The 23174-nt window shown below is 67.2% G+C and overlaps 2 protein-coding genes across 13 annotated transcripts in view; one reads left to right on the top strand and one right to left on the bottom strand.

Annotated features, from left to right (window-relative positions):
• Nucleotides 1-972: 972 nt before the first annotated feature.
• Nucleotides 973-13996, top strand: SYT2 (synaptotagmin 2). The gene is made up of 9 exons (XM_045576172.1): nt 973-1012; nt 8227-8433; nt 9565-9731; nt 10762-10881; nt 11441-11608; nt 11907-12074; nt 12455-12572; nt 13309-13442; nt 13527-13996. Exons 2-9 carry the CDS (start codon nt 8244-8246, stop codon nt 13731-13733), a joined length of 1272 nt encoding a protein of 423 aa, XP_045432128.1. The 5' UTR covers nt 973-1012; nt 8227-8243; the 3' UTR covers nt 13734-13996.
• Nucleotides 13997-19802: 5806 nt separating this feature from the next.
• PPP1R12B (protein phosphatase 1 regulatory subunit 12B) overlaps nt 19803-23174 on the bottom strand; it is a 48172-nt gene continuing 44800 nt past the window's right edge. For 6 of the 12 annotated variants that reach the window (XM_045576161.1, XM_045576162.1, XM_045576163.1 and 3 more), the window contains 2 exons: nt 22508-22659; nt 19803-19931 (listed from right to left, as the gene is read on the bottom strand). In XM_045576161.1, the coding sequence (XP_045432117.1) occupies nt 22525-22659 (135 nt within the window). In that variant the 3' untranslated portion in view covers nt 19803-19931; nt 22508-22524. Of the gene's footprint in view, nt 19932-22507; nt 22660-23174 lie in introns of those variants that run through there. The other 6 variants (XM_045576168.1, XM_045576167.1, XM_045576166.1 and 3 more) reach the window with 2 other exon arrangements.

The raw sequence follows: 23174 nt of genomic DNA, 5'->3' as shown, positions 1-23174 counted from the left end.
GAGGCCGGGTCCCTCCGCAGGCCCCTGTGGGAGGGTCCTAACGGAACCAGGCCCGGGCCCTGCGCCCCGATAACCCGCCACCCGACTCCCCCCAGCCCCAGCCCCCGGGCCCCCGTCTCGCCCTCTCGGCTCTGCGGAGTCCGGGCTGGACTGCGCCCTCCTCGGACTGAGGCTGGGACGCCGCGGTCCCGGAACCCCACCTCCCCGGCCCCTCCAGATTCTGCCCTTTGTCTGCCTCCATCCGCATCCCCTCCCTCTCCCCGCGTCTCTCCCGACTCGGGAGCCCCTCCTGCGTCTCCCCTGAAGCGCATCGGCTCCCTCCCCGCCAGTCCCCGCACCCGAGAGGCTCCCCAAGCGGGTGGGCGCCAAGGGGGGGGGCGGTTCCGGGGCGCGCGAGCCGGGCGGGGGGACCCCCAGCATTGCCCCGCGGGCTCCGGAGGCGCGAGGCCGGCCCGCCGCCCCAAACTTCTCCAGGGGCGCGCGTGGGTTCACACCCCTCTGCGTCCTCCCCGCCCCGCGCCATCCCCTTGGTTTGAGGGGCTCGGGCGCGGGGGCGGCTCCGCGGCGGGATCGCCCTGGTGGGGCTCAGCGGCTGTGAGGAGCCTGTCCATTGGCGGCGGGGCCGCTCTTACCGCAGAGCGAGCGCGCGCAGAGCCGGGCACGGGTGGAGGGGGAGCGCCCGGCGGGGGGAGCGCAGCGGCGGGCCGCGCAGGGAGAGGAGACCCCGGCCGCCCCGCCCTCCGCGCGCTCTGAGCGAGCTCGGCCCGCAGTGCGGCGGGACGCCCCGGTTAAGAGGAGCCGGCGGGACCCCCCGGAGGGCGGCCCTGGGTCCCGGGCGGAGCCGCAGCCGCAGCCGCAGCCGCAGCCGCCCGCCCGGAGGGCCTGTGCGCCCGGGACCGGGACCGCAGCGTCTCCAGGCCGGACGCCCGCACTTTCCGCCGCGGAAACTCTGCGGGGCGGAGCGAGCGGCGGGGACCCGGCTCCGGAGACCCACGCGCGTCGGACTCGCCCGGTCAGTCCGCGGGGGGCGGCCTGAGGGGCCCCGGGCACCCCGGGCGCTCCAGCTGGCTCTCCGGGGACGTGGGAGGGAGGGCGGGAGGGCGCGGGGGGAGCCGGCACCCGGGGCTCCGGGAGGCTGCAGCGCCCGGGCTGAGGACGCGGGGAGGCGGGGAAGGGGGTGCGGGGCTGCCCGGCGCTACCCCTCTCCCGTCCCCCCCCCCCCCGCGGTGAGGAGGGGCTGGAGGCTCAGGCGCGGGGCTCGCCAGCCCCTTTGCGCAGAGCCGGACGCACCAGAGCCGGACGCACCGGGGACACTGGTGGCGCGCGGGAGCCCGCGCCCCCTCCCTGCCAGGCAGCCGTCCGGGGCTGGGATGGGCGCGGCGCCGTCCTCCCCTTCCTCCCCCTGAAACTTTCTGTCCTGCGGCCCCGGCTGCTGCGGAATTGGAGGGAGCAGGAGCCCGCGTGCCAGGGGGAGGGGGCTAGGGGGGTGCCGGGAGAGTCGGGGCTCCGGGAGTGGCCGGGGTGAGGGTGCGGGAGGCGCCAGGGGCCCCGGGGCGGGCAGGACGCATGCTCCCTCCCCTCGGCTTGCTGTGTGACCTTGGAGGAGCCGCTGCACCACTCTGAACCCGCGCGATGGAGACGCCTCGGGGAGAGGGAGGGAGGAGGCGTGGGGAGGAGCTGGGGACCTGTGCGCGGTTGGGGGAACCAGCCCCCGGGGCGCCCCAGGAGCTGTGCGACCCCAGCGTTCCAGGGGGAGTCCGGACGCTTCCACTCGGACCCGGCCTTGCCTGCGACCTTGGACAAACACGCACCCCTCTGGGCCTCAGTCTCTTGGTCTGGAAAATGGGCGTTTGGGACGGAGGGTGTGGGAAACAGGTCTCAGCCCCACACCTGCTGGCCCGGCCTGCCACTGCCAGCACCTTCCACCCACCCGAGGCCAGCTGCGGGGTGGGGGTGGGGGGTGGCCTGTCCAGGAGCATCCTTCTGTGCCCTGGCCTTGGGGATACTGTAGCTCCCCACCCCTCTCCCCCCACCCAAAGGTGGCAGAGCTGTGAGCCCCTCAGCCATCTCACCCCACTCTCAGAAGGGCAGTGGTGGAGGGATGGCTGCCTTCTGGCCTGTGCATCCTCCAGGGGTCACCCCCCTCCTCCCCAGGGGCACCTCTCCCCTCTCCCAGGGGCACCCCTTCCTCCTCTGCAGGGGGCACCCCTCCCTGGGGAGAACTCCTGGGCCAAAGGGGCCCGTCAAGGACCTCCCAAGGTCATGAGCCTTGGCAAGGGCGATCTGAGGGGCTGTGAGAATGGGGGGGCTGCACCCCCATAGCCATGGCTCCCGCTGCGGGACCTCCCAACCCTCCCCCAGGAAGGCCTGACCCTTGAGGCGGGATGCAGGCCTCCGCCTCTTCAGCTGAGAGGAATCCTCGAATCCTCGGGGTGCTGTAGGAGGAGTCTGGTCCAGGTGGGAGGTGTGAGCGGGACTCTAGGCCCCGTCTGTTTTCCTCTCTTCACCTGGACATGGAGGGTCAAACCCACACCCTCCAGGGTCCTTCCCCGCAGCTGCTCCGCGGCTGAGGTGCTGGGCTGGGGTCCGAGCAGCAGGAAGAGAGCTGGGCCCGGGCTGGGGGTGGGGCCAGGGGTCTCCAGGAATCCCTCACTTCTTCTTCTTCTTCTTCTTTTTTTTTAAGAAATAAAAAGCTGAAGCAGGGTGCAACCGCTGCCCTCTTCTGATGGAGAGACAGTGACCCAGAGCCCATACAGCCTGTTTATTTATTTTTAAAAATTTTATTTTATATTTTATTATTAAAAAAAAATTTTTTTATTGATTAAGGTATCACATATTTGTCCTCAACCCCCCATTCCAATCCCCTAACCTCCCCCCCACTCATGCCCCCACCCCTCTATTGTCCTTGGAACCCCCCAATTCTGTCCCGGGCACAGCATCTGTGTGAATGGGCCCCGCCGTCCAGGCCCGTCAGCCCGGCCTCGCCCGGGATCCGCCCTGTGACCTTGAGCAGGTGCCTCGACCTGGAGCCTCTGCGCTGTCAGAGGGTGGGAGGGTTCCGCAGACAGCCCTCTGCATCCTCCATCCTCCTTCTCACTGGTCACCCCAGCCTGCCATCAGGAGGCCAGCGGGGGACTCTTCCCCATCTGGGCGCAGACAGCTCCCCGAGGCCCCCAGCCCCTTCGTCTCGCCCCCGTGGAAAATCCAGCAACAGCCGAAACCGGTGTGGCTCAGTGGATAGAGCGTCGGCCTGTGGACTGAAGGGTCCCGGGTTCGATTCCGGTCAAGGGCATGGACCTTGGTTGTGGGCACATCCCCAGTGGGGGGTGTACAGGAGGCAGCCGATGGATGTTTCTCTCTCATCGATGTTTCTAACTCTCTATCCCTATCTCTATTTTATTGATTGTAAAAAATCAATAAAATGTAAAAAATAAAATAAAATATCAATAGCACCACTAAAAAAAAATAAAAATCCAGCAACAGCCAAGGAGCGCCACCTCGGTCGGCAGGATGCAACCGCGTGTTCTACAGGACGGTGTGCAGTCGGGCGCGCCGCGGCCACCTGCCTGTCCGGTGGCTCCCCCCCCCCCCGCCCCCCACCCCGTGACCCCCTCATTCTCAGGAAGAGAACTGAGCTCCTATCATGCCCGTCAGAGGCAGGCACAGGAACTAGCCCAGGGGTTGGTTTTGTTCGTGAAATAAGCCGGTTAGTTTTGCTTTCGTGGCTCTTCCATAGGGCTCGGGGAATTCTCAAGTCTGGTCTCTATTTTTTTTTTTTTTTAATGTGTTTGCATTGATTTCCGAGAGAAAGAAAGAGAGAGAGAGAGAGAGATAAATGAATGATGAGAGAGAATCATGAATCGGCTGCCTCTTGTACACCCCACGCTGGGGTTGGAGCCCGCAACCCGGGTCAGTGTGCCCTGACCCGGAATCGAACCGTGACCTCCTGGTTCATAGGTCGATGCTCAACCCCTGAGCCGCGCCGGCTGGGGCTCCATTTTGTATTTCCTGTCAGCACCTCCTCGCGGGTCCTGCAAGAGCTGGGGTGTTACAGAGAGAACGGTGAGCTCCCAGGGGTCTGGGCAGCGTGAGGCCTGACCGCCCGGGTGGGGGGTTCCTGGGGCGTGGACAGAGGAGGCCAGGTGAGCATGGGGTGGCTTGCAGATGGATGAAGCTTTATAGAGACTCCAGGGGTTGGAACAGCGACCTTGACACTCAGCCAGACCTGCCCCAAAGATCAGGCACCCGCCCGCCCGCCTGGCTTCACCTGTCAGCTTCCCCGGCTCCCAGGTGGGGCCCCAGTAGAATTCCACGCCCGGATTTTTCCGGTTTGGAATTTCCCCGCATCTCCTTCCGCCTGTTGGCATTTTGAGGACACAGCTGCCCCCCCCCCCCCGCCCCTTTCACCTCCCCTTCCCGCCCGTTTCCTGTTCCTGCCCCCAGGTGGTCGGAGGAGGAAGCTGGCTGCTTCCTGGGATGTAATTGTGCCCCCAGGACGTGCCTGACCCACTTTGCTTCCTGAGACCACAGCCTGTCAGAGGCGCGGGCAGTAATGGGCATCTCCTCCGAGTGAGGAGTGAGCGGAGGCTCTGCCCCCAGGGCTGCCCTGTCTGGGAGGGGCAGGGCCAGGCCGTGTCCTCCTCGCTGCCCTCTGCAGGCGTCCACGGGTGGCAGAGCAGTGACCATGGGCTTGTCCCTGCCAAGCCTCATAGCCTGCGCCCCCACAATGCTTCCCAAGACCCCCTAGAATGCAACCAGGGCCAAGCCCCCACAGCCCATCCCTGCCTCACACTCACTCACAGCTCTCACACACACACACACACCCAGGCCCATGACAGGTGGGCAGACCTCCAGGTCCTAGTGGTACGCCCCCTCCCCCTCCCCCTACACACACTTTCTTTTCTTTTTCTTTTTAAAAAAAATATATTTTATTGATTTTTCACAGAGAGGAAGGGAGAGGGATAGAGAGTTAGAAACATCGATGAGAGAGAAACATCATCGACCAGCTGCCTCCTGCACACGCCCTACCGGGAATGTGCCCGCAACCAAGGTCCATGCCCTTGACCAGACTCGAACCTGGGACCTTTCAGTCTGCAGGCCGACGCTCTATCCACTGAGCCAAACCGGTTTTGGCTCCCCCTCCCAAGCCCCCCACTTTCCATAACCTATAGCAGGCAGCCCAAGGCCCGCTGATCCCTAAGCTTTCATGGGTCCCCACTCAGTCACCCATTTGGGGTCCTCGCCCTTCCCAGCCTGCTCCCCCAGCATCCTGGCACTGGTCTCAGTGGGAGACCCCAAAGGCTGCTGGGCAGGGTGACTCGGTGAAAGCCCAGAGTTCTGAGTCTGAGGGGAAGGCATGGGGGCAGCCGAGGGGGGGGGGGCCTGAGCTGGCCGTGGGGGGCCCCTAGCAGGCTGCTCCCCGGCCAGCCGGGTGGACAGTGACGCGGCAGCTTCCCCTCCATTGGAGAGCGCTCAGGGTCTCTTTCGGTGCAAGCTGCAGTCCTCCCCTCACCCCTGTGCCCACAGAGCTGGCCAAGGAGGAGCATCACCAGAGGGCTTGCTGGGGCTACAGAGAGCAGGATGGGGCATGGGAGAGCTGTGCCCCACTCAGCAGGAGACTCGGGCGATGGGACGGGGCCGTGTGGCTGTGGGGCCTGTTTCTGTGCTTGCTCAGCATTTTCTGCAGCTTCCCGAGCTCACACAGCCCAGGACATGGTGGTTTAAAAAGATCAGCTCCTGAAACCTGGGTTCAGAGAGGGAAACCCCCACAGCAGGCCTGGGGGGCTGAGGGTTGCAGGCCTGCAGAGCAGGAGGGCGAACCCTCACTTAGAAGTGCACAGGGTAGCTGAGCCAGGGGACCAGGCCGGTACCTGGCCTTCTGCTCCGAGCCTCAGGCCTCTGCCCGGTCGCCTCTCTGAGGGCCTGGGATTGCTGAGCTCAGCTTCAGAAGCCCGAGAAGGGAAGTGCATTGTGGGAGCAAGAGAGACGGAAGGCAGACACAGGCAGGACTTTCTGGCCGCCTTGTCCCACCTGGGAAGACGCCCGGGCCCCTGCACGCAGGGAGCTCGCAGACACGGGCAATTCGTTAACAAAACGTGCCCGGAAATGACTCCGTTAGAACCGCATCCTCCGTCTCCCAGGGCCCATCGGCCCGGACAAGAACGGCATACATTCATCCGTAAGGGTTGAACTTTGCCGGCCTGTGCGCGCTCCTGCGAGAGGCGTCTTGCTGGCTAACCTATTTCCATCTCATTAGCGCGGCGCGGGCGGCGTCTGCAGATGCAGGTCAGGGAGATGACGAGGTTGTGTCCACTCAGCTCCTTGTTATCCGCATTGTCCGGGGCCAGGCCCGAGGGGGACAGTCTGCGGGAGCAGGGTCCCGGTGTCCTAGCCGGCTGATGTTGGTTGGGGGTTACAGGTGGTGGTGAGTGTGGGTCTGGGTGTCCCATCCCCGCCTCTAGTCTTGCTCCCTGGCAGCCCACCCGCCAGGTGTGGATGGTGGAGTTCCCACCCAAGACGACAGCCGGGCTCTGAGCACCGCCGAGTGTTTGGAGTGAAGGGATGTTCCTGCGTGCTGTTAGCAGGGTCCTGGGGAGGTGTGGCCTTGGGGGACGTGATCCTAGGAGGCGTGGTCCCGGGGAGGCGTGGCCAACAGGAAGCCTAGTCCTGGGGAGGCGTGGCCCCAGGGAGGCGTGGTCCTGTGGAAGTGTGGTCTTGAGGAGGCGTGGCCACCAGGAGGCGTGGTCTAGGGAGGCGTGGCCACCAGGAGGCCTAGTCTTGGGGAGGCGTGGTCTCAGGGGTGTGGTCCCAGGAGGCGTGGCCCTAGGGGTCTGGTGCACATCGCCCCCATGCTATCCCTGCAGACCTGTCACTGTAGTTGGTCAGTCAGAGAGGTGGTTACCCCGCCTACCCATCCCAGGCCTCACGTGGCTGGTTCCCGTGGCCGCTCACTAGCGCTCTGAGGTACGTGTGCCAGGACCGCACGCATCTTCCGCCTCACCCGGCCCTGCCACCCTCCCCAGACTTGCAGGCCAGCGAGCGGGTGCCTCCACGGGCCCGGGCCCAGCCCCCGTGGCATCTCTGCCTAATGGCCTGTCTCATGCTTTCCCGCTCCGGCAGTTCTGAGCAGACAGAGGCGCTCATTGTGCTCGGGGCCCCCGGAGCCCACGCTCATTTATCATCCTCAGCTCTCCCAGCCGCTACCTCCCCTCCCCTCCCCAGGAGTGCAGCTTGAGCAGCGAGGGCGGCCGGGCAGCTCCCCAGCCCCGGGGACTTCGCTGTTCCTGCTGGGTTCCTGCTCAGATGCCCGCACCCTGCACCGTGTAGGCGCTCCACCGGGGGTGGAGGCGGCTGTGCTGTGGGGCAGGAGCATGCGCTGTGCGGCCTCGGACCAGTCCCTTCACCTCTCGGGGCCTCTTCCCCACAGGAGGCTTGAGAACTGACGTGAAGTCATCAGCCTCTTTGACTTGTTTCCTTCGCTTCTGGGGAGCATGTACGGGTGGACTACCCCTTAGACATGTCCAAAGAGGGAATAGGACGCTTCGGTTGTTGTCGCTGTCAATCCTCACCCGAGGATATTGTTCTATTGAGTTTGAGAGAGAGAGAGAGTGGAAGGAAGGGGAGAGAAATCTGGATGTGATAAAGGTCCATTGGTTGGTTGCCACCAACACGTACCCCAACCAGGGTACATGCCCTTAACCAGAATCGAACCTAGAACCCTTTAGTCCACAGGCTGAAGCTCTACCCACCAGCTGAGCTGATACTTGTAGTGTTTTTTTTGTTTTTGTTTTTTAAACACCTAAGTTGCTGATACCACCATTGCTTGGGACTGGGCAAGGGCTAAGAGGTCAGAGGGCACAGCGTCAAACAGACCAGAACTCTGACCCCTCCCGTTCCTCACCTATGTCCCTGTGCACCTACTACGTGCTGTCAAAGGTCGGCAGTCACGGTTCTTAAATCCCAGTGAAGGGCAGAGAACCACTGAAACACAGCCTGTCGGTGACAAGTGCAGCGAAGGAGGGGCGGACAGTCCCAGGGGACCTCAGGGAGCTGAGGTGAGCCCGTGGGGTCTGCGGGGAGAGTGTCTCAGGTCCAGAGAGCAGCAGGTGTGAGGCTCCGGGTTACCAGGGAGGACGCAGTTCTGGGAGGGGATGGAGCCCTGGTGCTTGACCATAGGACTGGGAGGGACCTTTGGGTGCTCACCCGGCCCTCCTCTCCCACCCACAGCCACCCCCGCAGCCACCATGTGGAACATCTTCAAGAAGAACCAGCAGCCGGAGGCAGCTCCGGCGGCCACCACCACGGCCGCCATGCCCGCCATGCCTGCTGGGCCCGTGGGCAACTCCACCGAGAGTGGGGGTGCCGAGGGGAGCAAGGAAGACATGTTTACCAAGCTGAAGGACAAGTTCTTCAACGAGATGAGCAGGATCCCCCGTGAGTGTCCCCGAGGCTGGGTGTGGGGGGACCCAGGGGCACAGTTGGCTGGGTTCTTTCCCAAACCCGGGTTTAGGCTGTATAATTGGGGTGCCCTGTCAATAATGGGGGTGTGTGGGCTGGCTTACTGAAGGGAGCAGGGCCCAACCTCCCAGGGGAAAATAAAGTCTTTATACAATTTAGAGAACTGTCAAAAGATAAAACCAAAATATAAAAAAAATGTATATTTTAAAATATTGATGTCAGAGAGGAAGGGAGAGGAAAAGAGAGAGAGAAACATCATGGATTGCTGCCTCCTGCATGCCCCACACAGGGGATCAAGCCTGTATCTCGGGCATGTGTCCTGACTGGGAATCAAACCAGTAACCTCCTGGTTCATGGATCGATGCTCAACCATTGAGCCACACCGCTCGGGCAGTGATGGACGTTTTAGTACCTTATGGTGCCCCTGCCTTCTGAATTCCCGGTTAAGTCTGTGTGGGAGACAGAGGCCACACTCAGCCCCACCACCAGCTTACTAGTACATGGTGGTCACACCGCGGACAGCAAACCAGGTTGGTCAGGACCACGGACAGCAATCAGGTGGTCAGCACCGCGGACAGCAGCCAGGTGGGCAGGACCGCAGACAGTGGTCAGGGGTGGTCAGGACCTCGGACAGTAGTCAGGTGGATCAGAACCGCGGCCAGCGGTCAGGTAAGTAAGCACAGTGGACAGCGGTCAGCACCACGGACAGCAGTCAGGTGGTCAGGACCTCGGACAGCGGCCAGGTGGGTCAGCACCGCGGACAGCAGCCAGGTGGGTCCGGGCCGTGGACAGCATCCCCGCTTAAGCACTCCGTGGGATCATCCCGGCTCTTCCCACCTGTCCAAGGGCCACCCCCACCCTCTGCAATCCAACCAGTTCTCCGTGGGTCAGACTGGTCAGCGCTCGCAGAGCCCAGCTCACCTCCCTGTGTGTTCAGCCCGTTTCCCCGTTAGGGGGCGGGCCCATGGGGCCACGAGCCAGGTCCCCGTGAGACGGCAGGCGAAGCACAGGCCACGTCCCTGAAGGCCGCGCGCGCGTGTGCGGTGGGACCGTGTGGGGCGGGCAGGGGGCCGCCCTGGCGCTGACGCCTGGCTCTCCCGCGGGCAGTGCCGCCCTGGGCGCTGATAGCCATCACCGTGGTGGCTGGCCTCCTGCTCCTCACCTGCTGCTTCTGCATCTGCAAGAAGTGCTGCTGCCGGAAGAAGAAGAACAAGAAGGAGAAGGGCAAGGGCGCCAAGAACGCCATGAGCATGAAGGACATGAAAGGCGGGCAGGTAGGACAGGTTGGGCCACGGGAGGGCACTCCTGCCCTGAGGCCCCAGGAGGGCTGCTGGGCTCTGCAGCCACCGGGTTCCCCCCCCTCCCCAACTGTGCACGGTCCCCGCCCGCTACGTCTGCATCCAACGTGCTCGTGGGAGGGGGACTGATGTGCGGGACCCGTACTGATCCCAGGAGAGGCTGTTGGGGCAAACTGTCAGAGGGAGACCTTCCATCTGAGAGACCATCCCGGGAGTGAACTGTGGCCTCTAGCTGGGGGTGGGGCTGGGACTGGACGAGGCCAAATGCAGTCTGTCTCTAATCCCGTCATCATTCGCCCTGTCCTTTGGGGCCGGTCAGCTGGCAGGTCCGTCACACACCCAGGTTTCCCCTTCGGAGTTTGCAGAGGCCCCAGAGAGCTCCCCCAGCCCCTGGGGCTGACAGTGGAGGAAGGGCCTGACCTCAGAACCAGCCAGGAAGCAAACACCTCTGTGTGTTTGTGTGCACACATACATATCTGTACTCTGTACATGCATGCATGTGTGCACATGTGTGTATTATGTGTGCACATGCCTGTGGGGGGAAGGGGCCTGCCGTGGGGAGCACGGGGGCTCCAAGAACGCCCCAGACACAGTCCAACCAGGTCCCCCACCTGGGAGGCCACCTCCGTGGCTGTGGATCCCCCCCGCCCCCCCGCCCAGGACCGGTCTGGGCTGCAGAATTTTTCTCTTGACGACATTCCCCTTCTCTTCCCACCTCTGTGGACTCGCCCGCCCCTGCTCACCGGGACTGCTCGCCTGCCCGGTACGTCTTGCCCAGGGGCCTGAGCTGGGGGAAGTATGGGGGTGGGGTGGGGAGGGCTGGGTCCTGCAGGAGAGAGGCACGGGGGAGGGTCCCGGGGGACTGCCCGCCCCCACGGTTCCCCTCCCTCTCTCTCCCTGGACTCTGAGCCGGTCTGCACGGAGGGCCCTCTCCCTATGACCCCTGTGCTGGGCCGGGCCCCTCTGTCCTCCCCTGACCCCGCCCCTCTCTCCGCAGCCCCCACAGGACGATGACGATGCAGAGACCGGCCTCACTGAGGGGGAAGGGGAGGGCGAGGAGGAGAAGGAGCCCGAGAACCTGGGCAAGCTGCAGTTCTCCCTGGACTACGACTTCCAGGCCAACCAGGTGGGCGGCTGGAGGGGGCCGGCAGGGGGCAGAACCGCCCTCTCCGAGGAGGGGCCGGCTGGGAAGGACCCTGGCTCGACTCTCCATTAACCCCCACCCCCAATCTGGGGCCAGTCGGTGTCCTCTGAACTCCGGTGACCCCTGTGTGTTCCAAGTTCTTTCTTTTTCTTTCTTTTTTTTTAAAAAAAATATATTTTATTGATTTTTTACAGAGAGGAAGGGAGAGGGATAGAGAGTTAGAAACATCAACGACAGAGAATCACCCATCAGCTGCCTCCTGCACACCCCCTACTGGGGATGTGTCCGCAACCATGGCACATGCCCTTGACTGGAATCGAACCTGGGACCTTTAAGTCCGCAGGCCGAAGCTCTATCCACTGAGCCAAACCAGTCTCGGCATGTTCTGAGTTCTTGGGGACGGAGCTGGCATGGCCCTCCTCTTGCCATGGCGTGGCCCCCGGACCCCCAGCCGCTGGGACGGCTGCTGCCGGTGCTGCTCAGGCCGAGCAGGGAAGGGGAGGGGCGGTCCTGAGACTCTGCGCGCCCCCTGTCTCCACAGCTGACCGTCGGCGTGCTGCAGGCCGCAGAGCTGCCCGCCCTGGACATGGGAGGCACCTCAGACCCTTACGTCAAGGTCTTCCTCCTCCCAGACAAGAAGAAGAAATACGAGACCAAAGTTCACCGCAAGACGCTGAACCCCGCCTTCAACGAGACCTTCACCTTCAAGGTGACGGACGAGGGCTGGAGGGCGGGCAATGGGCTCCCTCCGGACCCCAGGCCCACATGCCTCCCACTCGCCTCTCCTGGCTCTGTGCAGAGGCTGAGGTCATGGCACCAACTCCGTCTGGAACGAGGGCGGCTGGCTCGGGGCTCTCCCCACCCCACTGGTCCCCCAGAGCCCGGGTCTTCCCTCCGTCTCCCCAGACTCACCGGGAGTCCCAGGGGCATCGAGAGGGGAAAACGCCGGGCCCAGGGCGCATGCGTGTGCCGCCCCGACCTGCTCTGACCCTGCCTGTGCCCCACAGGTGCCGTACCAGGAGCTGGGGGGCAAGACCCTGGTGATGGCCATCTACGACTTCGACCGCTTCTCCAAGCATGACATCATCGGGGAGGTGAAGGTGCCCATGAACACGGTGGACCTGGGCCAGCCCATCGAGGAGTGGAGAGACCTGCAGGGCGGCGAGAAGGAGGAGGTGAGCGCGCGGACGGGCCCCAGCGCCGGGGGGGGGGGGGGACCAGGGATGGGGCTGGGGTCCAGCGAGGAGGTGCTGGGCGGAGAGCTGGGGGGACGGTTCCCAGGTGCTGCTGCCTCCAGGGCCCTGGGTCCGTGCACCTCGCTTCGGCCTGGGGGAGCAGGAGGTACCATGTCCTCCCGCCCCCCAGGCACCACCCGCCCACACCTGCCTGCAGCCGGTCCTCCACACCCGGCTGCTGCTCATTCTCCCTCCCCCCGGGGGAGGATCTGACGCTGAGCCACCTGCCGGGGCCTCCCAGCTGCGGGGCTGGGGTGGGAAGGGGGCCGTGCCGGAGGCCCGGGGTGGCCGAGCTGACCCCGTCCCCTCTCCCTGCGCAGCCGGAGAAGCTGGGCGACATCTGCACGTCCCTGCGCTACGTGCCCACGGCCGGCAAGCTCACCGTCTGCATCCTGGAGGCCAAGAACCTGAAGAAGATGGACGTGGGCGGCCTCTCGGGTAGGTGCAGCGCGCCTGGCCGCCACTGGGTGGCAGCAGCAAGCCTCCCGCCTGGGGCCGTTGGCTCTGAGGGCTGTGAGTCCTCTCACCCCCACGCCCACGCCGAGGGCAGGACCCAGGACCGGGCTCCCCAGAGCTGGGTGTGGGGCTCCCAGAGCCCCCCTTTCTCCGAAGACCCCCTTTCTGGCTCAGGGATGCCTTCGGGCTCTCCTTTGAGCCCGAGGTTTAGGATTCTCCCCCCCCCCCCCCCCCCCCCGGAAGCGCAGGGTGTGGTGGGTGGGGCGGAGGGGTTTGGGGAGGGGGCTGTGGGGGACTGGGTGGGCCCTGCCCCGGCACAGGCGGGCGCTCTGCCTCCCGAGGGGCAGGCTGTGACCTTGGCCACGTCCCCGCTGTGGGCTTTGGCGTCCCACCGGCCAGGTCAGGAGGATGGCCCGGGGTCGGGACGGCAGGGGCCTGTGGACCTCACGTGGCCTCCCTCTCTGCAGCCCGGGACCACGTTACCCAGTCACCCTGCAGCCTCCCGCCTCCTGCAGGGCCTTGGGTGCCTGGAGCCTGGTCTCTCGGGGGTGCTGGGCCTGTGGGAGGCCCTGGGGGCACCTGGGGATTCCCTCTCCCCCGAGGGAGGCCCTGGGGGCACTGGGGATTCCCTCTCCCCCGGGAGAAGCCCTGGGGGCACTGGGGGGTCCCCTTTTCCCCCCTGAGAGGCACTGAGGGACCCCGGGTTCTCCCTGCGCAGACCCCTACGTGAAGATCCACCTGATGCAGAACGGCAAGAGGCTCAAGAAGAAGAAGACAACGGTGAAGAAGAAGACGCTGAACCCCTACTTCAACGAGTCCTTCAGCTTCGAGATCCCCTTCGAGCAGATCCAGGTGCGGGGCCTCGGGGCGGGGCCTCATGGCGGGAGGGCCGGCGGGCGGCGGTCTGGGCTGACCCCTCGCCCCCGTGTCCGGCAGAAAGTCCACGTGGTGATCACGGTGCTGGACTACGACAAGCTGGGCAAGAACGAGGCCATCGGCAAGATCTTCGTGGGCAGCAACGCCACGGGCACGGAGCTGCGGCACTGGTCCGACATGCTGGCCAACCCGCGCCGGCCCATCGCCCAGTGGCACTCGCTGAAGCCCGAGGAGGAGGTGGACGCTCTCCTGGGCAAGAACAAGTAGGAGCCGCGGCCGCTGCCGAGACCGCACGGCCGGCCGGCTCGGGCCGACGGCCGGAGCCCTCCATACCTCAGTGACGCCCTCGAGGATCCTCCGTGTGCCCGGCCGCGTCCTCGTCCCCCTCCCTCTCCGTCCGTTCGAAGACCGGCTCCCCGGGGGCGGCCCCGGAGCGTCCCTCCCCGCCTGGAGCCGCCCGCTGCATGCCCGTCATCGCCATCGCCATCATCGCCATCGCGGTCCCAGCGGGGTCCTCCGTCCCAGCCTCGCCCGCCCGCCCGCCCGCCCGCCCGCCTGGGCCTCCGGGAGGGCGGGCCTCGTGGCAGGAAGCGAGACGCCTCCCGTTTTTTGTGTGTTCTGGACCCACTCGACGGACGGCACTTCCTGTTTCCAGGGAGGGCAGGCGGCACTGTGGCCAGCGACCCATGTGTATGCGTGCACACATGTCCACGCGTGTGCACATGGACATGTATACATGCATGTGTGTGAGCGCGTTGTATACACACGTGTGTTAGAGGGCATTGTGCACACGTGAGTGCATTGTGTGCACGTGTGTGAGTGCATTGTGCACACGTGTGTGAGTGCATTGTGTGCACGTGTGTGTGTGAGGGCATTGTGTACACACGTGTGAGGGCATTGTGTACACGTGTGTGTGCCTGTGTGAGAGGGCATTGTGCACCTGTGTGCATGTGTGTGAGCACCTCCACATCCTGGAATGAGCCATGGACAGGGAGTCCTGCAGGAGGGGGCCCTGACGTGATGGCAGGTCCTCGGTCTGCGTGGGCGGTAACAGGAGAAGGCTCGGGCCCAGCCCGGCTGCCGGCAGCTCCCCCCCTCCTCCTGGGCGACCGTCTTTGTCCGGAGCCCGGACCACGCCCTGGCATCGTGGACGTCCTGTGCTTAGCACGGCCCCAGGGGGGCTTCTGGGACCTGAGCCAATGGCCGGTGGATCGGCCGCCGAGAGGGACCGTCAGTCCCAGGACCTCATCTCACCCCACAGAGGCCCAGGGGCCCAGGACCCGAGACCAAGCGCCCCTCCTATGCCCCCTTCCCCCCACCTGGGGGAGCAGCCACCCCACAGTCCACGCCCTCATTTCCCATCATGCTTTGGCTTGTTCTCTCTTAAACCAAGTGGAGCAACCTGTCGGCAGAGCCGGCGCCGGTGAGGGGCCAGAGGGAGCTTTGCTGGTTCGGTCCCTGAGGTCCAGGTGAGGCCGGGGCGGCTGTGGGGGGGGAGGGGGGGACGGGACGGAGGGCAGACAGCCGAGTCCCAGGACGAGGCAGACAGGGCACAGAGGGTCCCCGGCTCCCCCCCCCCTCGGCCCCCCTGGCCCCTGGCCCCCGCGTCCCTCCTCAGGGAGGCGCCTCCGAATTCCGGGAGGCAGGGCCCCTCCAGACAGGGGTGGAGGCCGTGGGGGCTGCTCCCCGTGCCCCCGTCCCCGCCCCGTCTCCCCGTGCCCCCAGCGTTGATAAAAAGCCATATATATGTTCACCTCGGCACTGAGTCCCCTTCCAGACCCCAGCCCGGGCGCGTGGGGCAGCCCCTGGCCATGTCCCCCCGCCGTGCGCCCCCCAGCCCTGCGCCCACAGGCCGCCCCCAGCACCCCATGTCCGTGAACTCCCCTCCCCAGACCCCCGTCCCCCTGCCCCTCCCCTCGGCTTCCTCGGCGCCCGGGACAGGTGCGGGTGTTGGAGAGCAGACACAGGTGCAGGCGTCTCCGTGTTACCACAAGGAGGAGGGGCTTGGTCTTTGCCGCCCTCAGCTGGAGAGGGGGTGCGGGGACCCTCCCCCCGAAACAGGGGAGCCGCCAGCCTCCCCGCCTCAGAGCCCTCCCTCCCCGTGGCCGTGGGGCATGGAAGTCATTCGTTACCGGATCCCCGTGTGTGCACACGTGTGTGTGTGTGTGTGTGTGTGTATACACGTGTGTTCTCATGGGGAGGCGGGGGACCCCGACAAGAGTGAGGAGCGTGGAGGGCAGGGGGTGCCCGCAAAGGCGGGGGTCAGAGGTCGCCGGGCTCCGCCCCCGCTCCAGAGCAGTGGGACTTTGGTGCTTCCCAGGGTGTATCCCCCCGCCCCACGCCCTCACCCACCCCCCGTGTCCCACAAACCTCATCACTGACTCTCCCTCAATCTTCCCCTCCCCTGCCCCTCTCCCCCCTCCCCTCCCCCACCTCTTCCCTCCCCCACCTCTTCCCTCCCCCTCCCCCTCCCTCCCCTCCTCCTTCCTCCTCCCCCTCCTTGCCTACCTCCCCTCCCCCTCCTCTTCCCTTCCCTCCCCCACACCCCTCCTTGCCTACCTCCTCTCCCCCTTCCCTCCCCCACCCCCCTCCTCGCCTACCTCCCCTCCCCTTTCCTCACCCCTTCCCCGCCCTCTCCTCCTCCCCCTTCCCCCTCCTCGCCTACCTCCCCTTCCCCTTCCCTGCCCCTCTCCCCCCTCACCTCCCTCACCTACCCCTCCTCTTCCCTCCCCTCCCCTCCCCTCACCCCTTCCCCGCCCTCTCCCCCTCCCCCTTCCCTCCTTCTTCCCCCTCCTCGCCTACCTCCCCTCCCTCCCCCTTCCCTTCCCCTCACCCCTTCCCCACCCTCTCCCGCTTCCCTGCCCACCTGGGGAAGGGCAGGCAGGATGGGTCCCAAGGCCTGAGCTTGGGGCCCGGAGCCGACATGGCTGCCGGGTTGGCAAACAGGGAGCCCGGTGGCACCCGAGTGTGACGTGAGCAGTGAAGACTGACGTGCAGGTGCCCCGAGAGCCCTTGGCTGTGTGTCCCCAACATTCACGCCCGTCTGGCCGTGCTGTGTGTCCCGTGTCCCAGGGGGCCCCTGGTCCCGGGGAGACCGGCCCCCCGAGGGCGTCTCCTCCCAGGGGTTCTGAGCAGCAATACGGAGACGCTGAGCCTTGGAGACACGTGAATAGACTTTATTTTTTAAGCAACGACAAAACCAGGGCCTCCTGAAGCCATTTGAGCCGGCCCCCACCCCCGCCCCCGTGGGATAGCTGTAACGTCCCCGTCCCCCGCAGACGCCGGACGGAGCCTCGACCCACATGCATGTCTTCCTGCCCACAGCGCATGGCCCAGCGAGCGCGGCCCTGCCCGAGTCCGCGTCCGAGACGTCTGTGTCCTCCCACCCCCGCCCCCGGGGCCCCCGTCCGCAGGGCTGACCCCTGGCCGTGCTGTGTCCAGCCCGCTGTCTGGTGTCTGTGTGTGTGGCGTCCCCCACCCAGTGTGTGAACTAACTGACAAGCCATACAGGGGCCCCCCCACCACGAAGGGCTGCCCTGCTCCCCCCGCTCAGCGTGTGCGAGGACGGGGTGTCCGGGGCCCCCCTTCTGCACCCGAGGCAGCCAGGCCATGCTGGGCACCCCACTGGGGCCCGTCCAGACGCCCGGCTGGTCACGTGCTCCCTTCCCACGTGGGGTTGGGTCTGGGGGACCCGTGCGGGGGACCCGCCCCTCCTGCGGTCGGACTGAGGGCACCTGAGGCTGCAGGCCCCTCGGAGAGTGGAGGGCGGGTCTGGGCGGTGCAGGGGAGCTCCGAGCTCCGGGCCGGGCAGGGCACACAGCTCTCAGGAGCTGCTGGAGGTCTGGCCGAGGCCCACGTGGAAGGCAGGTGGGGCAGACGGGGCCCCGGCCCCACCAGGACCTCCTTCCTCGTCTCAGAACACGCGTGCAGCCTGTCCCCCCTCCCCCCGCCCCCACCTGCCTGGCGACGCCCCCACCCCTTGTGTGGCCCCGTGTTCTGGTCTGATCTCGTCCAGTCGTTATTTTGTAATGAGCTGAGTCTCCTCATTAAAGAGATGAGCTGAGAGAACCCTGGGGGTGGGGCGTCTCTGGTTGTGTTGGCCTGGCCGGGCGGGGGGCCCAGCGGGGGTGGGGGAGTCTGGGGCTCAGAGGGGAGAGGCCCAGGCTCCTGAGGCGGGGAGGGAGGCCCTGAGCCGGCGTCTGTCCTGCTGTTTGGGCCACAAGCCACTGGGGGGCAGCCGGGGCCTGTGCTGAGGACGGGGGCCCCCAGGCGGGAGGCAGGGCTGGGCAGAGAGCGGCAGGCTGTGCTGGGCGGGTCCCACTGGCCTGGGCACCCCGCGTTGGCCAGTCACAGCCTGAGGGTCCGTCTCCAGCGGGGGCCTGGCCCGGGGCTCTGGGGGCCTCAGTCGGCCTGACTCCCTCGGTGGCCGTGTCCCGGGCAGAGGCAGTGGCAGGAAAGGGGGGGGGGACACGACACGTGAGGCCCACAGACGTCTCCCAGGCGCAGAGCCAGTCCATGGAAACACGTTTATTTGCTGCTCATAAATACTGCGTGCGCAGGCGCCATACAGAGTGCGTGTCCCCCACAGCCACACGGGACACGCATGACGTCACGTGACCCCCAGCACACAGCCCTCCCTCGGGGCGGAGGCCACGCTGAGTGGCATAAAAACATTCAGCTCAGAGCGGCCTGCTGCCTGCCGGCCCCTCCCGGTATCACAGCGCCTGCTGACCAGGGGCGGGTGGGGGAGCCGGCGGGAGGGGCCGGACAGGCCGTCTGGGGGAGCGGGAGCCCCGGGGCTGATGTCCCAGGGACGAGGCCGGCTGCCCACGCTCCCTCCCCAGGGGGGGCCGGGCCGGGGGGCGGGGGAGGAGGAGGTGGTCCTGGAGGCCTCCCTGCACCTCGGGAGGAGGGTGTAAGGGAGGGGGAGGGCCCGGGAGGGCGCAGGCAGACGGGACCAGAGCTCACACTCGGGGACGATGGTTAAGGAAGGACCCAGACTCCAGAAGGTTCCGTGGGCCCACATGCCACGTGCGCACCTGCGGCCGCCCCTCAGCCCTCAGGGCGGCCTCTGACCAGGACTCTCCCCCCCGAAGCCCCCTCCCCGGGGACGGAGCCTCTGCACTCCATGCGCTCGCTGGTCAGGGTTCCGGCTGCTCCTCTGTCCCAGACCCCGTTCCGTGGCCGAGGCCGATCCCGGGGGCCACCAAGTCCCTCCTGTGCGATCTCACCAGGAGGTGGCAGGCAGCCAGGCGGCGGCCTGGAGGGCAATGCCACCGGGAGGCTGAGATCTGAGCCACCAGGGACCCCCTCCCGCCCCCCGATGGGCCGACCGCCTGCCTCCTCCAGCCTCGGGGTCCTGACCCTCCTCTCGCCCCCCACCCGCCTTTGGAGAGTGACGGGCAGAGGGGGCTGCGAAGTGTCCCGGCCGGGGTCTCCCTACAGGCCCGGGGCGGCCGGAGCCCCTGGCCCCCCCCTTCCCTCGCCTGCTGTCCTCTGCTCAGGTCGCAGACGCCCTTCGGAGGCCCCACCTGTGGCTGCCGCGGGCCTGGTCTGGCAGGGCAGCTGTGCCCACTCAGGGTGCCCTGGGAGGGAAGGCCCAGGCGGAGCCCCCGGCCTGGCTGAGGAAGGCCAAGGCACAGACAGCCCCCGGGCCCCCGCCTTTCAGCAGAGAACTTTCTGGCAAGAAGAGGCGTTGTGAGCGGAGGGCACGGCGGGGAAGGCACACGTCTGAGAGCGGAGCGGAGGGCAGGATCCTCCTGACAATCCTTTCTTTTCCTGAGAAGAGGCAGCCCGCCCCCCCTGCTGCAGAGCGCGGGAGCGTCCAGGGCCTGTGGGGTCAGCGCTGTCCTTCCCTGAGACGGGCCCGACACCGCGCCCTGAGCGCCTGGGGGAGGCTGAGCCGCAGCCGGGGCCGCGGGGAGCGGGGGGCAGGGCCGGGCTGAGCCCTCGCCTGACTGCCCGCACACAGAACCAACCCCTGGGGAGGGGGAGCCCCGACAGCCGCCCTGCCCGCCGCCCCCTCCTCACGCCGCCCCCCCGCCCGGACAGCCATTCCTCTGGGGCCTGCGGGCAAGTCCCACAGGAGCAGGGCCGGGGGTGCTAGGGAGGCGGGCTCTCCTCCGGGGAGGGATGGAGGCGGTGGAGCAGAGAGGGGACGGAGGACAGCAGGGGTGCGAAGGGCACTGGGGAGCCGGCACCCCGCTGTCCTGCCCCAGGGGTAGGCCCCGGTCGAGCTGGGGGCCAGGGGCCGCGGCGAGCAGGCCGGCCGGGCGGAGGAGGAGGCGTCGGTGTGGAGGTGCAGAGGCGCAGAGCCGGGAGGGGCGGGCCCTCCGCGGGAAGGGGAGTCGGGGAGCACGGGCCTCCATCCGGCCGCGGCTACTTGGACAGTTTGCTGATGACCCGGATGAGGGCGCCGTTCTCATCTTTTAGCCTCTGGTTGTCGGACTTCAGCTCTGTTAACACCTGCGGGGGAGGGAGGGGTCTCAGCCCTGAGCACCACCGCGCTCCGGCTGGTCACGTGACACGTAGGGAGGCCACCAGAGCCCGGGCGTCGCCGCAGGTTCAGGGGGCTGCCCTCCAGGCCACAGCCCTGCCACGGCCGCGGGCATCCGTGTCGCCACCAGGAACAGATGGTGCACAGCCGTGGGCACACATGCAAACCCGGTGGGCTGGGTGCAGTGCCTGCGTGAATGCTGCTGGAGCGGGAGGGGATCACAGGCCCAAAACCTCGCCCCCGCGGCCAGGGCAGGTGTCCCAGGATTGACTGCCTGCTGGCTCCTGAGACAGACCCGCCGTGCCCCGTCCCTGTCGCAGAGGCCGTGGGCCCACAGGCGGTCAGGCGGCCGCGGGCCTGACCTGCAGGCCGAGCGGCTCTCCCAGGGCCTCATCCAGACCTGCCTCCTGCCAGCCCGCAGCCGGATCCCGGCTGAGCACCGCCCGCGCCCGGCACCTGGGCACCTGCAGCCGGATCCCGGCTGAGCCCCGCCCGCGCCCGCACCTGGGCACCTGCTGGCGGCAGCCGGATCCCGGCTGAGCACCGCCCGCGCCCGGCACCTGGGCACCTGCAGCCGGATCCCGGCTGAGCCCCGCCCGCGCCCGGCACCTGGGCACCTGCAGCCGGATCCCGGCTGAGCCCCGCCCGCGCCCGCACCTGGGCACCTGCTGGCGGCAGCCGGATCCTGGCTGAGCACCGCCCGCGCCCGGCACCTGGGCACCTGCTGGCGGCAGCCGGATCCCGGCTGAGCCCCGCCCGCGCCCGGCACCTGGGCACCTGCAGCCGGATCCTGGCTGAGCACCGCCCGCGCCCGGCACCTGGGCACCTGCTGGCGGCAGCCGGATCCCGGCTGAGCCCCGCCCGCGCCCGGCACCTGGGCACCTGCAGCCGGATCCCGGCTGAGCCCCGCCCGCGCCCGGCACCTGGGCACCTGCAGCCGGATCCCGGCTGAGCCCCGCCCGCGCCTGGCACCTGGGCACCTGCAGCCGGATCCTGGCTGAGCACCGCCCGCGCCCGGCACCTGGGCACCTGCTGGCGGCAGCCGGATCCCGGCTGAGCCCCGCCCGCGCCCGGCACCTGGGCACCTGCAGCCGGATCCCGGCTGAGCCCCGCCCGCGCCCGGCACCTGGGCACCTGCCGGCGGCAGGGCCATGGCGCAGCGCGTTCGTCTGAGGGTGAGCCGAGGTGCCCCTCTAGAATCCTCACCCACGGGCACCTTTCCCACCAATTCCAGAGTCGGGGAAGGAGGAGAGAGACATCGGTCGGTTGTCCTCCTACCGGCCCCGACCGGAGATGTGACCTGAAACCTGGGCAGGTGCCTGACAGGGAGCAGAGCCCACGCCCATCGGTGCACGGGCAGACGCGCCAACCCACTGAGCCACACCGGCCGGGCTCCACCCCTTTTGAAATGTGCACATTCCTCCCAAGCCCGGTGACCTCAGACTCAGTTCTTTGTGGGGAGAAGACCCAGGAGGGTGTCTGACCTCACCGGGCAGGCCCTGGGCGGGAACGTCTGGAAGCAGACGCTGTGCTGGGGACCGACTGCCATGTCAGCTCCCGGACGCCGCTCCCCTGACTCCCACGTCCCCGTCACCACTGCCATGTCCGTGTCTCGGGAGTACTTCCTCCCGCCCGGACCAGCCGTGTCCACGAGGCACAGCGGGGGCGGGGGTGGGAGTGGGGGTGAGCGGGGCCAGTGGGGGGTGTGGCCCCGGCCTGCTGCCTGGGGTGCAGCCGGACCCACCACGTGCCAAGTGATGGAATCTGGAACGCGGGGCAACAAGAAAGGAGAAGCTGTGAAGCATCTCCAGGCTTTAACCCGACCTTCACCGTGGCTACCATCACCATGGTTACCAGCCGCATGCCATGCAGGTCCCGAAAGAGGGACACGGAGAATAACTGGCGCCTGTGGGCCCATCTCCAGCTCAGCGTTCAGGAGCCTCGGGGTGACGTTAAGGGGGAGCCGTGTCTGTGCCGGGGGCACCCCTCATGGGTGTGAGGTGCCCCTGCCAACCGGCGGCTCCGTGAACGGACAGAGGACGCCCGGGGCCTCGCTCCTCCACCCTCCCCTGGGCCGGGGGACCCGCCTGGGAGCCCCTTTCAGACCACGCGCGGGGCGGGCCGGGACCAACCACGGCTCTGCCTGCAGCCGCACGCGGCCGGACACGCCAGGCCCCCGAGGGAGGAGGGCTGCACACGCACCTCCACGGCCGGCCCCCGCCGGCACGGGTGAGACGGGAGCTGGCTCCGGGTGCTCCCAGAGGCCATGGTCTGGGCCCTGGCTTCACAGACCCCTCGGGGATGGCCCAGACACGCGTGCCGTAGCCCACGCCCACTGAGAACCCCGGGCGGCACCTGGTGGACGGAGACAGCAGGGCCTGCGTGGTGTGACTGTGCACACCTGTGCGCGCCCACAGCATGTCCTCGGTCTCCTCAGCCGCAGGCCCCTCCCTGACCTGCCGTCCCACGGCCTGCTCCCGGCTCCCGGGTCTGCATGACCAGCCGTGGTGGTGCCGGAGCCCGAGCGGCCAGGGGCGCGACCTGCCTGCAGAGGGCGAGTGGCTAGAGCTCCTGGGACTGCGCGGACTCCACGGACGCCGAGAGCCGGGCCACCACGCGGGCCAGCGCCCTGTTCTCAGCCTGCAGCTGCGCGTTCATCTGCTTCAGGGTTTGGATCTGTTTGAGCTGGTGGAGGTTCTGCAGGGACACGAGGCAGGACAGAGAGACAGACAGACAGACAGACCAGGAGGTGAGAGCAGGCAGAGCCACACGACTCGGTTAGTCTTAGCTGGCATGCGAGGAGGAGAGAGAAGCGGGGACGGAGGACAGCGGGCCTCCCTCGGCGCAGACAGCCATGCGCTCGCACGGCTCTGGCTCCAAAGCACCTGCCGGCTCTCAGCGACACCGTGTGGCTGGGCCTGGGGCTCGGAGCTGCGGGCGCGGTCGAGCCCCAGCCTGGGACCCTCCGCGGTCACGGCCCGGAGGCCAAGCCTGTGCTGCCCCTTGGCGCCCCCCCACGGGGCCCCTACTCCGCCTTCTCTCTCGGTGCTGCTTCGCCTCGTGAACTTCTTTAAGGAAAGAACGGCCTGGGTGTAGGTGTTTTTGGGGTGAAGTGCGGCTGCCAGACCCCGGAGGGACCCGTCCATGGACGGCCCTGACCTGCTCCAGGGCCCGGGCTGTGCCTGACCCGCATGTGGCCGTTGGCACGTCGG

This window comes from Pipistrellus kuhlii, unplaced genomic scaffold (assembly GCF_014108245.1).
Source record: "Pipistrellus kuhlii isolate mPipKuh1 unplaced genomic scaffold, mPipKuh1.p scaffold_m20_p_75, whole genome shotgun sequence".
Lineage (NCBI taxonomy): Eukaryota > Metazoa > Chordata > Mammalia > Chiroptera > Vespertilionidae > Pipistrellus > Pipistrellus kuhlii.
This window is presented reverse-complemented; position numbering and strand designations above follow the sequence as displayed.